This window comes from Peromyscus californicus, unplaced genomic scaffold (assembly GCF_007827085.1).
Source record: "Peromyscus californicus insignis strain IS unplaced genomic scaffold, ASM782708v3 Scaffold_10__1_contigs__length_136768540, whole genome shotgun sequence".
Classification (NCBI taxonomy): Eukaryota; Metazoa; Chordata; class Mammalia; order Rodentia; family Cricetidae; genus Peromyscus; species Peromyscus californicus.
The window spans coordinates 62,697,889-62,712,441 of record NW_026294391.1 but is presented as its reverse complement, the minus strand read 5'-3'; the positions used below and the strand labels follow the sequence as shown (position 1 = coordinate 62,712,441).

The following is a 14,553-nucleotide window of genomic DNA, read 5'->3' as shown; positions in this document are numbered from 1 at the left end:
ACCCCAGCCACTTCCTGAGACTTAGAGACCAGCCCCCAGGTCCCATCCTGCCCTGGACCTCCCATCTGGACAAGAGGTGAGTGCCTGGGCTCATAACCAGAGAGGCCTGCCCCTAGATTCCATCCCTGGGCACCAGCCATTCCGGGGAAGACCTGCCCAACTTAAAATCATGTCTGTCCAAAGACAGTGTGTATGCTACATAATCTTCATACTGTATTGTTACAAAAACAGTGATAAAAATGTCTCTACATTTTCAGTACAGATACAATTACTTTCCAATTGTATTTTATCTAACATGAGTTGAATGTATGAGTGTGGAACCATGGATAGGTCAATTGAAAATTGAGGCCTAGTCAGAAAAGTCAAAGGAGGGAGTAAATACTTTACATCATTATGACTGAAAAGTCATCCAGGAATTTTTCATTTGCCAGTTCTGCATTAGTCTTCAGACGGACAGCCTAAAAAATAAATTTCTAAAGTAACTTGATAGCAAACATTTTAATAGGTTCTTTCTTAAAAGATGGAAAGAAGATAAAGGATAGATACTTTTGAGTGCCCTAAAAACAGAAAATTGAATAAATACATAATTAACCAAAGTATAATGGCTTAATAATCCAAACGTTTTATTATATTTAATAAACATTTAAATGCAGGTTGTAATTACAGCTGAAGGATTACCTGTATTTGTAAATGTAAAATAAATTCCATTTTACATTCAGGTACACATTACAATTTGTTGGTTACATTACTCACATCACCATTTTTATGACTAGCAAGTTATATTAAATATAAAATGGAAATTAACCAAAATAAAGTGAAATATTAAAAAGTAAGCAACATTAAACATGAAAATTATACTAAAGAAAAATGATTTTAAAATATATTTATGTCAATTCAGCTAACATCCAATTCAATGATTTGATACTATAATCCTAAAATTCTAGAATTTTAACAGCTAAGAGTACAAAGAGTTCACATATAGTTCAATATTACAAAAAAAGAAAGAATACTGAAGGAAACAAATTTTCATCCTTTGATTACTATTTTTACCTTACAACATTAACCTAACAACCTGGAATTTTAACAGCTAAGAGTACAAAGAATTCACATATAGTTCAATATTACAAAAAAGAAAGAAGAAAGAATACTGAAGGAAACAAATTTTCATCCTTTGATTACTATTTTTACCTTACAACATTAACCTAACAACTGAACTTCATCTAACCTAACCTACTTTTGTCTGAGCCTACAGCCTTATGTATTTCAACTACTACCTTTCTTTGCAAAACAATATAATGCATAGTTATTTTTAGGAGTTTAAAACATGAATTCATTTATACTATTGTTCTATTGTTTTAGCAACTTTTTTTTCAGCTAGTTCCTAACCCAAGCTCAAATTCAACAGTCTTTAAAGTTTCATTGTGCTCACTGATTTTTACTTTAATTTTTTATTATTTTTTTAAGCCTACATATCACCAGATAGAAAGACAGATTAAGGAATTTCAAGAATTTGCTCATTGCTTTAGAATTTTTACCGTTTCATCATTGTTCTGTGATTTTTTTTAATTTAACCACTCTCTGGCACAAGTTCAGCAATATATAAGATAGGTTATTCCTGGAAATTTACTTTAAAATTCTGAGCATGTTTTAATTGCCACATTTTCTACATTTTTTTAAAACAGACTGACGCATATTTAAGGTAAATTTACTATACATCAGAAAAATTAAAATTGCAAAGATTTTTGTTTCTGTTATTTGCGTTACAAAAAGGATTCTTCTCCTTTCATAAATTTGAAATGATGTTTTGATTCATTCCCTCTCAAACTTGGTGCAGTTTAGCTTTTCCTACTTGCATCATCTAACAATTGTAGCACTTGTTAAATGCTATAGATGCGCAAAGTGTACACCCTAAATTTGGAAGTGCTCCTTTTATTCGCTTTGTAAGGGTTTGTTTTAGAAGGTATGTATTTTTATCTAATTCAGTCCTGTCCCAGACACACTTTTAGCAGGTTTCTAATTGAATTATGCTAAAATGTTTATTAAAATGGCATAGTGTTCTTAAATTTATGGAACTTCAAAAATAGTAAAACAGTGACGCATGTGTTAGGAACTATTTTGTTATTTGTTATTTTTTTTCCCTTTTCTAGTTTTGTAAATTTTTTTATTGACAATTTTCCTGTTTGTTTCTTTCATTATATACATTTTTTTTCAATATGCTCCCGACCTGAGCACAAATTCAGTAGCACCTTGGCTACAATGTGCTCCATAATCTAACAGTAAAGAGTATATATTTCAAAGTTACCGCTATCTAACCCCTACCTAAAACACTAACAAGCTATAAAAGATCTTGCTGCTATTATTTTGTTCACTTCTCTTTTCAACTTGCTCCCGACCTGGGCACAAATACTGTAGCTCTGTGGCCGTACTGTGTCCCAACATTTAATATGAAGAATAAATATTTTCTACAAGCGAGTCCCCACCCCCGCAAAGGATAAGTGGAAGTTTTAAGAAATAATGTAGTGTTGCTTAAAGTTTTTTAAATTGACACTGTAATTTTATGATTTTTTTTTCCATTTTTCACCCGCCAGGAACATATGTAGCAGCTTTCAAGATTAGCAATTTCATAGGAAAATTCTAGTATTGTTTTAAGAAGAAAGTTTTAAAAGCTGACACTAATTGTGGTTATATATGTGTAAATGTTGTCTATTTTCCAAATTTTCCCACCCATATTCATTCAAACACTTTATTTCTGTTTTCATAATCTAGATAACATTTGACAATCCTTTTAAATTCAACACATTTCTCTTTCTCAACATGTCCTATTAACATTAGGGAAAAATAAGTTCTTTTAGTAAAATAAATTCCGTGATAATTCAAAAAAGGAAAAAAAAACAGTATATATCAGTAGTAACACAAACATTTTTAAATAATCCCTGAATTTGTTCTATATTTATAGGCCCAACCCAATTACCAAAATCACTGGAATGTCTTTATTTTTTAAGTTTTAAAGTAACCCTCACATCATTAAAAGTCAAAAACAATCACTGGTCATTTATATAATGAAATTTCAACTCAACAAAAGAATCTGATGATCTGTTTTAGTTGCTGTAATTAGACTTGACCTATAATTACTGAACAAAACAGAATATGTACAATAAGTGTTCAAACAAATGTATCTGACTGTATTTGGTACATTAATCTATTTTCGGCATCATTAGCTTCAATTTTTTCCTCTTATTCATAGCATAGGAAAAATCATAGGAGACACCATAGCTGAACCTGAAAGACAATTCTCATACCTAGAAGGTGGATTCCAGCATTAATTCACCACCATTATTTGTTGTTTGATCACTAACTTCCTCTTGAATAGCTGGAAGGGAAGGCTTTGGGGTCAGAGGTGTCTCAGTCTTAAACAGGGACTCCATCCTTATATGTGTATTGATATAGAAGGATTTCTGAAAGGATTCAAGGGTGAAGTAATAGATAAAAGGATCAAAGCAACAATTCAGAGTTGCAAGGCACAAGGTAATTGGGTACATTATCTTTGCAAACCTTTCCAATAAGCAATTAGTAATGGCTTGGGAGCGTACCAAGGCATACAAAAAGAGAACAGAGTTGTATGGTACAAAGCATACCACAAAAACTGCCATATGTACTGTGATCATCTTCAACACTTTTTTCTTATTGGTCCCGATTTGAGACAATGTTGCAGGCTTGCGGAGGGTTCTCAGCACCACGGAAGAGCAAGAAACATTCAATATCAGAGGAATGATGAACCCGACAACTTCAATGAATATGGTGATCTTGGACAGGTATGTCTTCCACACACGTTTGGAGAAGCCCTCAAAGCAGGTGGTGGTCGCATTGTTGACATTAGTGGTGGAGAACAAAGAGGCTGAAATACCACCACTGAGGACTAGGATCCAGACTCCAGCACACACAATGGCAGAATTCCTCCTGGTCCTAATGGTACGAGATCGGAAGGGATAGACAATGGCTAGGAAACGATCCACACTAATGCAGGTGAGGAAGAGCATGCTCCCGTAGATGTTGGTGAGGAATGCGGTCCCTGAGATCTTACAGAGGGTGTCACCAAAAGGCCAGTGGCGATTAAAGTTGTAAAATATTTTGAAAGGTAGGGTACAGACAAAAAGCAAATCAGAGAGGGCCAGATTGGTGATGAAAATAGCAGTCTCACTTCTCATTTTCATGCGGAAGCAGAAGACAAACAGAGAGGCACTGTTGGTTATTAGACCCAGGATGAACACAACACTATAGACAGCACCATTCAGATTATACTTGAAGGAATCATCAACAATGCAAGTATTATTGGCAGTTGCATTGCCCAACCTGGGTCTGAGACTTGAATTTAAATCTTGGAACTGAAAGTCAATAAATCTTCTGTCACCCATGGATTTTTTTTTCCCAGAAAGCCTGCTAGATGCAGGGGTTCACCACTCTGAGCTTAAGGACCAGTAGAGAACGTTTTCTTCCTATAGGAGACAAGATAGAATTAGTCACTAAACCTGCCTTCCCTCCGAGATTTCTGTGGAATAAAATATATACTGCTCATCCAGACAAGAAAATATACACATTCTATCAGACTTGACAAATACTTTTTGATCATATACCACAGGTAAATAATACTACAAAGGACATATTGCAGAAGAGATCACACAGTACAATAAACATAGCATTGCAATGAACATGATTAAGAAATATTACTCAAGGGGGAAAAAAAATTAAAGAATCCCTGATAGCTAAGATGCTACTAATGTGGAATTTGTAGGCCCATTTTCAACTTTCAAAATACATATTTTATTTGATTCTTGTAAGAACACCATAAGGTAAAAATAGGGAATTATCATTTTACAGAATTTTAGAACCTGAGTCTTAACCCACAGCAGTTACAGAATGTCAGAATTGGAAGAGAATGTAAATAATGTATTCAAAACCAGAAAGCACATATTTGATTCCTAAACCATTAACTTTCCAAGTTACTCAACTTTGTACTGTTTATTCTCCAATACTACTAAAATACCTTATCTGATTATTAACTCTATTGTATGAGACAGCAGGTAGATGTGAAGCCTCCAGTACACACTCTAAAAACTTATCAATAAACTATTAAAAGGATTTATTGATTCACCTTTTAATTCTAAAACAGAAGCTCAAAAGACATGATCTCCCAGTGGATTAAATCTGTTAACTAAGTTTTTCACTACATTACCAATACAAAATGGCCTCCATGTTTTTTAAAGAGAAAAAGAATATGAAGTTGGGTGGTTAGGGATGGGAATTGGGGAGGAATTGGGGAAGGGAAAAGAACGTAATCAAAATATAATGTATGAAAAAAATTTCAAGATTAAAATAAATAAATGTTTTCACTGTGTCCCATCACATGGCTATCCTGAGGAAGAGATTAAAATATCCAATCCATCGTTTTCTCTCTACACTACACAGTTCTCTTTCCATCCATACCCTAAGCCTAGCACAAAAATGCTCCTTTTCTTCACCCACTCCATGTCCTGTCCGATATATCCATGCATTCATCTGCTAAAATGGCCCTGGTCAGCATCAGCTTTTCTCATCAAACACAAATGGCAATTGGGTGTGCTGGATCATGCCTATAATCCCAAGCACTTGGAGAGGCCTAGGCAGGAGAATTCCTGTAAATTTGAGGCCAGCCTGGGCTACAGAGTGAGTTCTAGGTCAGATTAGTCTATATATTCTGACCATTCTCAATATCAGACCCTATCTCAAAAATTCCAGATGGGATATGAAAGTTGAGGACCTCCAGAACAGCTGCCCCATACCTCATTCTACAAAATCTGATCTGACCGTTTAGAGGCTTTTTTTCCAATACAGTTTTCATGAGCAGTAGCCATTAACTCAGTTGTCTAATTAAATATTTAGGCCAACAGGGCTAGAAGATACATGTAGAAATTTTACCAACTTTCTCCTAGCTTAATAGCTACCATTGGCTAGTCTGTTTTTCAAATGTGCCCCATAATACACTGTGGATAAGTAACTGTTGAATGATTCTTTTGAGTGGGAATATGAAATGAAAGTGGCCTTTGTTCCCTGACATAGCCAGTAATGGATTTTCACATGATTAAGTTGTAAAATACAAGCAGCTGTTTTCTGAAGTGATTTCCTTTTCACTCTTCCTTCAAGACACCAAGGAAACAAGTCAACAGACCTCTGTATGTCTCAGGGAAGGGAATAGAGGATAAATCTGCTAGAAATACAGAGGACTGAAGTCTTCTCAATGAGTGTTTGATTTGGGTAAAAAATACTTAGCTTGAGAAAAAGTCACTCACTGCAGTACCCAAAGGGAGTGATGACTTCCATAATATGGGGTAAAACGCGCAGGATTATCACTTTAATAGTGTCTGAGTTACAATCGGAACTTACGATCCTGATTTGTCATTCAATAAGTCTTTATGGAGTCATTTACCTAAAATCATATTCTTTTTTGGCCATTTCATCTCACAAGTCTAGTTCAACTTTTCCCCCAAAGCAACCTTGATAAACAAAAGCAAAGTATAGTAGGGACCTTGACCAAGTAAAGTCCAAAAGGGACAGTCCAGATAAGGAATAAATAAAAATAGGCAGGAGAGTCAAAAAGGAGATGAGAAATAAAGTGTCAGAGAAAGACAAAGAGAGGTACGGAAAGAAAGAGAGGAAGAGAAGGTAAGGAAAATTGGACTTTTCCAGGCCATGTACTTTGTATTAAGAATATTGAGAGGGGTTCCTCTGATCCCATCCTCACTACTTTATCTTATCCCTTCCAGGTTTCCCAGATGGAAGAATAATTTTCAATTGCTGTATTTAAGGACACTGAAGACAATCAGCTGAAACAGACAGAACCTCAAAAATCTCAATCGATGGTGTTCATGGCTACAGACACAAGTTTTTGTTGTTCCTGTTTTTATTTGCACCCATGTTATTCAATGCAGTAGAAGAAAACTGTGAATGCCAAACTTCTCAATCTCAAGTCATTCCACTCACTATTTTAATACCATTATTATCTATTATTCCAGAAGACTCAGTTACAATAACACTATTTACAATTTTTAAAGTTCATTGCTGGAAGAAACCAAGAAGACACTGAAAGAAATAATTTCTTATTAACACAGTCATATACATTTAAGAATTTATGAGGCTATAAACCACAACATTAAAACCAGACTTCATTCATAATCTCTTGCATCTACCTTGTGCAATAAGCACTGCCAGCAAGTTTATTTTACTTTGTAAAGGATTTCACATTAGAAGGCTTCTCACCTCTTCCCGGAGCCCCCCCCCCCCCGCCCCCCAGTTTCACCTCGTGGTTATATCTATGCCCAGAGTGCTGCTAGCTCCCTGGCTATGTCTTGTTTTGTACTTTCCTCAACAGTACTCTGAATAGTTGAGTTTTGTATTCTACTTTCACATTCAGTTTTGTCATGAATACAATCATTTTACTTTATCTCTTAATTTACGTTATTCTAGATTTAAAAATCATAAATAGTAACTGCATTATATTTATGGAGTGCAACGTGATTTATAGATGAATCAATACATATTTAATATCATTACAATATAGGGTGATTAAATCAAGTTGATTTATACATCCATCACTGTACTTCAGTTTTATATCCCCCCAGAACATACACACTATACCTACAGGAGTCAGTCTGTAAATTCACGGCATTTCTACTCTGTTGCTTTGGGTATGCAAAACCTATGGAAGAGAAAGAACCACAGACAAGAAAGCAGTACAGTCTCCCTCCTAAAGAGAGGGCATGGGGACACTGCCCCCATGGCCCTATTCATAGTGAACACACGCCACCTTTGCTGTCTAGCAGGGAGGGTGTGGCACTGGAAGCAGAGAAGTCTATTTCTGACTCAGACACCAGTTCACTCTGTAACTTGGCTATACTGTTTTCTCTTTCTTGTATAAACATTCCCCCTGAGCCTCACAGCTGAGGCTAGGAAGGTTCAACAGTGTTAAGAGTAGTTTGCTGAACTTGTTGGTATCCAGCGTTTCCACAAAGGAGCATTATAGAAGTCTGTTCCTCTCAAGCATGACTAGAAATTTCTAACTGGATTTTTTTGGTATCTTTAACTTTGTATTAGAAATGTATCCTTCTGCTAATTTCTTGGACCTCAAAAAGTTCCCCCTTGGGTTTGAAACCTTAAATGCACAATTCACTCAACAGAGAAATCCTTTGTTTGTAAAACTGAGAACAGTATTTGCCTCTTGAGGTGACTGTGAAGAAGAATAAAAAAATATTCAAGAAGCAAGGCCTGTTTTCTTTTTTCCTGAATGTCTAACATACTTTCCACTAAATGTACAGGTCAACACTTGAGTATTCAAGGAGGTAAACAAAGAAAAATAGCCTACATGGTTAATGATATCTTTAACTGTGAGCAGCATCAGACTATTGTCTTACGAAGATGTTTATAACCAATTATTCCAACATAATGTACTAAAAGAGAGATCATTGTTAGATAAACATATTTTCATTGATAGTGGTCAGAAAGGAGGTCAGCTGGAGGTTGATTAAGAAGAAATTGAAAGGGGCGGCAAGATGGCTTAGCAGATAAAGGCACTTACCATCAACCTTGACAACCTGAGTTCAATCCCCGGGGCCCCATATGATGGAAGGAAGGAACTGACTCTTGCAAGTAATCCTGACTTCCACATTCACCATGGCATTCAGATGTGCACACGTGCATACATACATACACACACACACACACAAGCAGAATAGAGTGTAAAAATTTAAAAAAAAGGTATCTGAGAGTAAGGACCAACATGAAGAACTATAAGAGAAGGTAATGGGGGTGAATATGATCAAAATGTTTTATATATTCATGAAAAAGAGAAATTGTTTTATACAATTAATAGATAATAAAATATTTTATAAAATTTAAAAAACAAAAATGTATCCATCAATTTTTTTTAACTTTTTGATTACCAGAACCCATTCAGAGTGTTCATAATAATTTCTACACTTTTACTTTTTTTTAAAATTTTTGATGCCTAATAATAATGGCATATACCATATTTGGTATTTGGGGGACCACTAAAGGAAGGAAAGTCACCTTTTTGGCCCCTCTAAGGATTATTAAATGCATAGATCACTTCATAACCTGCTAAAATTCCAGAAGTTCTTTTGAAACAAAATTTAAAATTCTGACATAAATCTAATACTCTAGAAAGCCCTGTCATACTTTGTTCCCAGACAAACACAGTCCAGAGTCCAGTAAACTAAAGCCCTGAAGGCAAAGTATACTCAAATTGTCTTACTTTGCTCCATTTTTAATGAGGTTAGTTCAAGTCAGAGTGCTTGTAATTCCTAAAGCATTTGATTTTTCTGCTCTGGTCAAAGCTTATGAAAGCTGACAGAGGGTAAGGTAAAGCTTATTGTGTCCTTGACTATAGACATGTAGCAGTGGATCAAAGTTAAAACTACACAAATATAAAAATAGAATTCAAGACTGGTGCAATAGGAACTACATCTCTTCTTGTCCTCCTCAAATAAGTGGTTATTAACATATAAAATTCCTAATGGCAACAGTGTAGGCCAAGTTACAGGCATAGGTCACACTTGGTTCCAATTGATGTTCCTATGCACTGATTGATTCGGAGCCATATCAATCTTGTATTTTTGATAAATTAATATCTCTTTTTGAATGGCTTGTCTATATAGAGCCTGATTTTCACTAGTATTAAGGCTCTTCTGTACCCCAAGCCAACTCATCTGAAGACATCAAGAAATGGCAGAATCCAATCCAATCAGTAACTAAAGTCACATATTTTTATTTTTCACCAAAAGAACTAATGTTTCCTACTAACCCTTCACCTGATGGTGAACCCTTAGGTAATATTGTGGTCTAGTGATCAATATGATGGGATCAAAGATTGCATCAGAACTACTAAAGCAGAATTTTCCCTAGTACCTAGTTATAGAGTAAGAAAACTACAGAGAAATTGCACAATCTAATATGATGAAATTGTCTAGAGTCTTAAGACTTGATATTTCATCTCATTAGAAGACCCAGACATTTACAGAATGCTATTGGGTGTTCCTAAAAGATATCATTTCCAAATTCTGCAAGACTCATAAATGCCAGCAGGACTCAGCTGGCAACACACAACTCATTAATCAGTTTGAACACAAATTCATTTGCTGTGCTTGGGTATTAGTAATGACCATATGAATAAAAACATGCCTCACATCTATCATCTACCATCTATCTGTTATCTATTTATCATCTATCTATCATCTATCATCTACCATCTATCTGTTATCTATCATCTACCATCTATCTGTTATCTATCTACCTATCATGTGTCTATCTGTCATCTACCATCTATCTGTTAATGACAAAGAAGGATTGAATGAAAGAACCAACATTCATCTTCAACAAAATTGCCTGGATCATAATAAACAACCACAACTCCACTACTTTCTCTATTTTTTCTGGAACTTTGAATCACATGATCTGTAATAATATAGAAGCATTAGTTACAAAAAGAATTGAAGAATAAAATGAAAAAAGGTGAAATCTGAACAATGGTACTCACATTAGTTCAAACCAAATTCTGGCACCAAATTTTTCTGAGACTTGGATAATCAATGAATTTTCTGAAGGCAGACGATCAAGGATTTCCTTAATTGAGAGCTGTGGAATAGAATATCACAATACTGTTCCATAAAGAAAGTTTCTCAATAAACTGTATAGCAAGATTACAAGGTAGAAAAAATTATTACATAATATAAAGCAGAGTGTGTAAGAACCAACTTATTTCCAGATGATATTAGATGTTTTTGATTTCATTGTAACACAATTGAAGCTAGCAGTTAATCTCCAAGCCTATCCTTGCTGCAGATATATCGTATTAGTGGTATTTACTGAAGCTGAAAATTCATAGGAGTAACTTTAAGTCATTTAAAGATAACTAGTAAAAAAGCATGAAAATAATCCCACTCCCATACATTTAAAAAAAAAACAAATGAACAAAGATTTCTTTGGTGGCCTAAAGTTATTGATATGTTTTGTTGTTGTTGTTGTTGTTGTTGTTGTTGTTGTTGTCTTTCTCCTTTTCCTTTCTTGTCCTCTGACAACAACTGCTATGATTGGACAAAAGAAAAAGGAAGGAAGGCTGGGACAACAGGTGAGGATTCCATTGCTTTATCTCTAGCCTGTCACCTCCATTGAATTTCCTTCCCTCCTGAACTGTATGAGAAAGGCTTCCACTACTAGGTATTTGCATACTTACTGAAAATCACATGTCTTCATGAAGATTCCTAAATATACCTAACATGGCATATAGGTACAGTGAAAATCACAACTCTGCACAACATGCTCATATAAAACAAGATAAGACACCATGCTGGAATTCTTACAAGTGGCACCTACATTTGGATTCTACTCGTTGTGTGTAGTACTTGGAGAGCAGAATTATCTGCTAGTCCAGACTGATACTATTCTTAGGGCCCACCCTCTTCTGAACAAAAGGTACCCTAAAACAAGGCAGACTGCTAAATGACACAGCAACTCCCCTGAAATGATTTTCATATAAAAAACAAATAAGACTGTTCAACAACTTAAAAGACACAGAGATCACCATGTTACTAAAGAGAATTGATTTTAATTGTCCTCTAGAGAGCAATATTCCTGAAATGAAATCAGTATTATTTTATTGGTTTGCTTTAAAAGAAAACAGATATGTTAGCATTTCTTCCTTTTATGGGCCTTCCTTTTTGATGTAAACTATACATAAGACTCTTATTTGGAACAGAAGAAAATTGGGAGGTTAAATACCCAGAGTTTGGATAATTGCTATTGATTCAATATCCCTATCACATGTGAGATAATAAGCCGAAGTTACTTTATGGGCCTCAGTTTCTCTTCACGTTCCATATTTGGCACTGACTGAAAGAAACCTTCAGTTGGGGCCATGGTAGTGCCTGCACAGGCTGTTCCTGTCTGTCAATTCTTTTCACCTGTTTCTGCTTGTCATGACAAAACACACACACACAACACACACACACAACTAAAAGTCTGTAGTAAGAGGCATTAATTTTTATTAGTCCTAATGCAATAATTGCTAGGTTTATTTGATTGTCAGAAATACATGGTATTAATTACTGCCAGAAACTTAGAATTACAGAGCAAGGTGACATTTACATCCTAAAGCCTTCCTAATGCCTTCATCTTCCTGATCCTCAGTACTGCCTATTCAACAGGCATATCAACTTTAACTGTGGAGGTCTCCACTCTTTAGTCCTCCTACCTGATCACCTTGCCCCTTAAAATATGGGGCTAAGAGCCTACTCCAGTATAACTCCACAGAATCAATAAACTTCTTATGCACTGTTCTTATCATTGTTTATCCACTGAAATCCGAGACTGGAATCCCAGTGCTGAGTGGGCCTTCTACAAAGTTTCCAATTTTCAGTACCGACATTGACAATTAGAGGTTTTTCTCTTCCTCCCTCCAAAAGGCCAAGAACAGAGTGTATAAGATGACAGACAGACAGAGAATAAAAGGCAGTGACCAAATCACAGCAAGGGCAGCAAAGTTCAGTGCATTCTCTCCCACAAAGGGAATTGAATAGATCAAACCTCGTCTCAGCCTGGCCTGAGTGTTGCTATGAGGCATCTTCCCAGTCTTCTCTTTAACTTAGAGAATATACATTCTGAAAGGCTGCCCTGATTGTTCCCCAAAGCCTTTCATTCACATCTCTCTCTGATTGGCAGCAGGAGGTGCTTTAGAATGTAGAAGCCATGAGGCTTATCAGCTGAACTCATCCTTTGCAAGAGTGCAACTTCTCATTTGTGACAAGGAAAAGGGATTTATAACCTATTTTGATGAGGCAAGCTGTTGGAATTCTGTTCTGAAAAATAAACATGTGACAAAGCCACTGGATAAGTTCCATTTTGAGATGTTACAAGTTTTATGTTATTTGAGGAAAAAGAAAGATGGCATAATTTCATAAAGCAGCAAAATGAATAACACCACCAAGCTTTGCTCTAACTAATTACTCAGTTTCTCTGGTCTTTTTCCACACAGAAATCATAATAAATTACAAGGCTGTATTCCTCCCAAAACAGAAATTATCTAACATACATTACTACTTAATTCAACACATCTTTTCACTAAAAATATTTAAAATATTCAGAATATGCAAGAAAAGAATTTTAAAGATGTCACATTGTGCTGCATTTATATGGCAAATAGCAATTAATTTCACATACAATAGGAAATTCTATTTATGCTAGAATTAAGTTTTCATTCAAACATGATTCTTCCTTTATGGATAAGTTCATGAATTATTCAATATAGCAAATGTTACATTCTTCACAAATCAATTAAGCATCAAAGACATGTAGTGTATAGTTTTACTAGAAGAAACCTCATCATAATAAAAGCCACGTTAGCTCACAATCTTTTGTAAACCAAAGAAATACAACGCTAGCCAAAAGACTTTCTAACTTTTTCTACCCTGTGATTTTCAATCAGCTCTTTAGGACTGTGTTTACATGAAACAACAGTCTGAAAATCCTGTCTCTCTTCCACTGAAACAATATTGCCAAAACAATGGAAATTCTTGTTTTTTACCATTCAACACGATGATCCTTGTTCAGTACTTCAGAGCTGAAGTCTAACTTCTTTTCCCAAACACTCAAAGCATCAATGTTTCGACTGAAGTTTGTTACACCATCCCCCACCCCCAAAACGCCAAAATCAAATCTTTCTCAAAGAGACTTACCCCAAAAAAGAGTGTTCTAGATGAGAGAATGTGCTCATGCCTGTGGATAATTAGCTAATAAACATGTAAACGGGCAACTCGCACTTTGGAAGTGCATATTTTTATCCATTAAAAAAAAAAAAAAAAAACAGGGAAAGGTTAGTCCAGCCCAAAGGAGCAGAGTCTGGGCTGCCGCAGCTCCTTACTGCAAACCGCTCATTCTGAAAATGTGAGCTTATTTACATTTATCTCTTTCCCTTTGTTAAGAACTAGCCCTCTTGAATGCTGTAGCCCGCATGCCTTTAACAAACAGGACACAAGAAAAGGCCCAAAGTCCTTGCTGGAGCCGAGGGCCGCCGGGGAACTCTTGGGGGTCTCAATAGGAAATGCTTTTCATTGGATAAGGAGGCATTATTAGGAGCCGTGATCCCGCCCAATCCCCTGTGCTTCATAGTTCCCTTAGTCACCAATCGCTGGACTGAAGAAGTTTTTCCTTAAAGAGCATTGCCCAGGAAAAGCAGTTTCACAGTCAAGAATTAGTGGCTTAAGTGCCACTTGACAATATAAAAAGTGTCTTTCCTGACCAATTAATTCACAGAGAAAGCTTGTGTGCCTGTCTTTCTGCGGGACCGCTACCCTCTTACAATTCTAATGAGGAGGAGGAGGAGACAAAACTCCAAACTGGGAGGAGCAGCCCGTTTTTGCTCCTACTTGTTTAAAACAATCACAACACTATTAGTAAGAATTAAGACGAGAGCGAGGAAAAGGCAATGGAAAAGGGAGATGTATGGTTATTACA

General features: G+C 35.7%; 1 protein-coding gene across 1 annotated transcript; it reads right to left on the bottom strand.

Annotated features, from left to right (window-relative positions):
- Positions 1-597: 597 nt before the first annotated feature.
- On the bottom strand, positions 598-14,288 carry Lpar4 (lysophosphatidic acid receptor 4). The gene is made up of 3 exons (XM_052734737.1): positions 13,776-14,288; positions 10,583-10,680; positions 598-4,493 (listed from the first exon to the last, which is right to left on the bottom strand). Exon 3 carries the CDS (start codon positions 4,410-4,412, stop codon positions 3,300-3,302), a length of 1,113 nt encoding a protein of 370 aa, XP_052590697.1. The 5' UTR covers positions 4,413-4,493; positions 10,583-10,680; positions 13,776-14,288; the 3' UTR covers positions 598-3,299.
- Between the last annotated feature and the right edge of the window lie 265 nt (positions 14,289-14,553).

Bases quoted from the DNA above. Each gene is read 5' to 3' on its own strand.
- Lpar4 (XM_052734737.1), bottom strand. From the start codon at position 4,412: ATGGGTGACAGAAGATTTATTGACTTTCAGTTCCAAGATTTAAATTCA.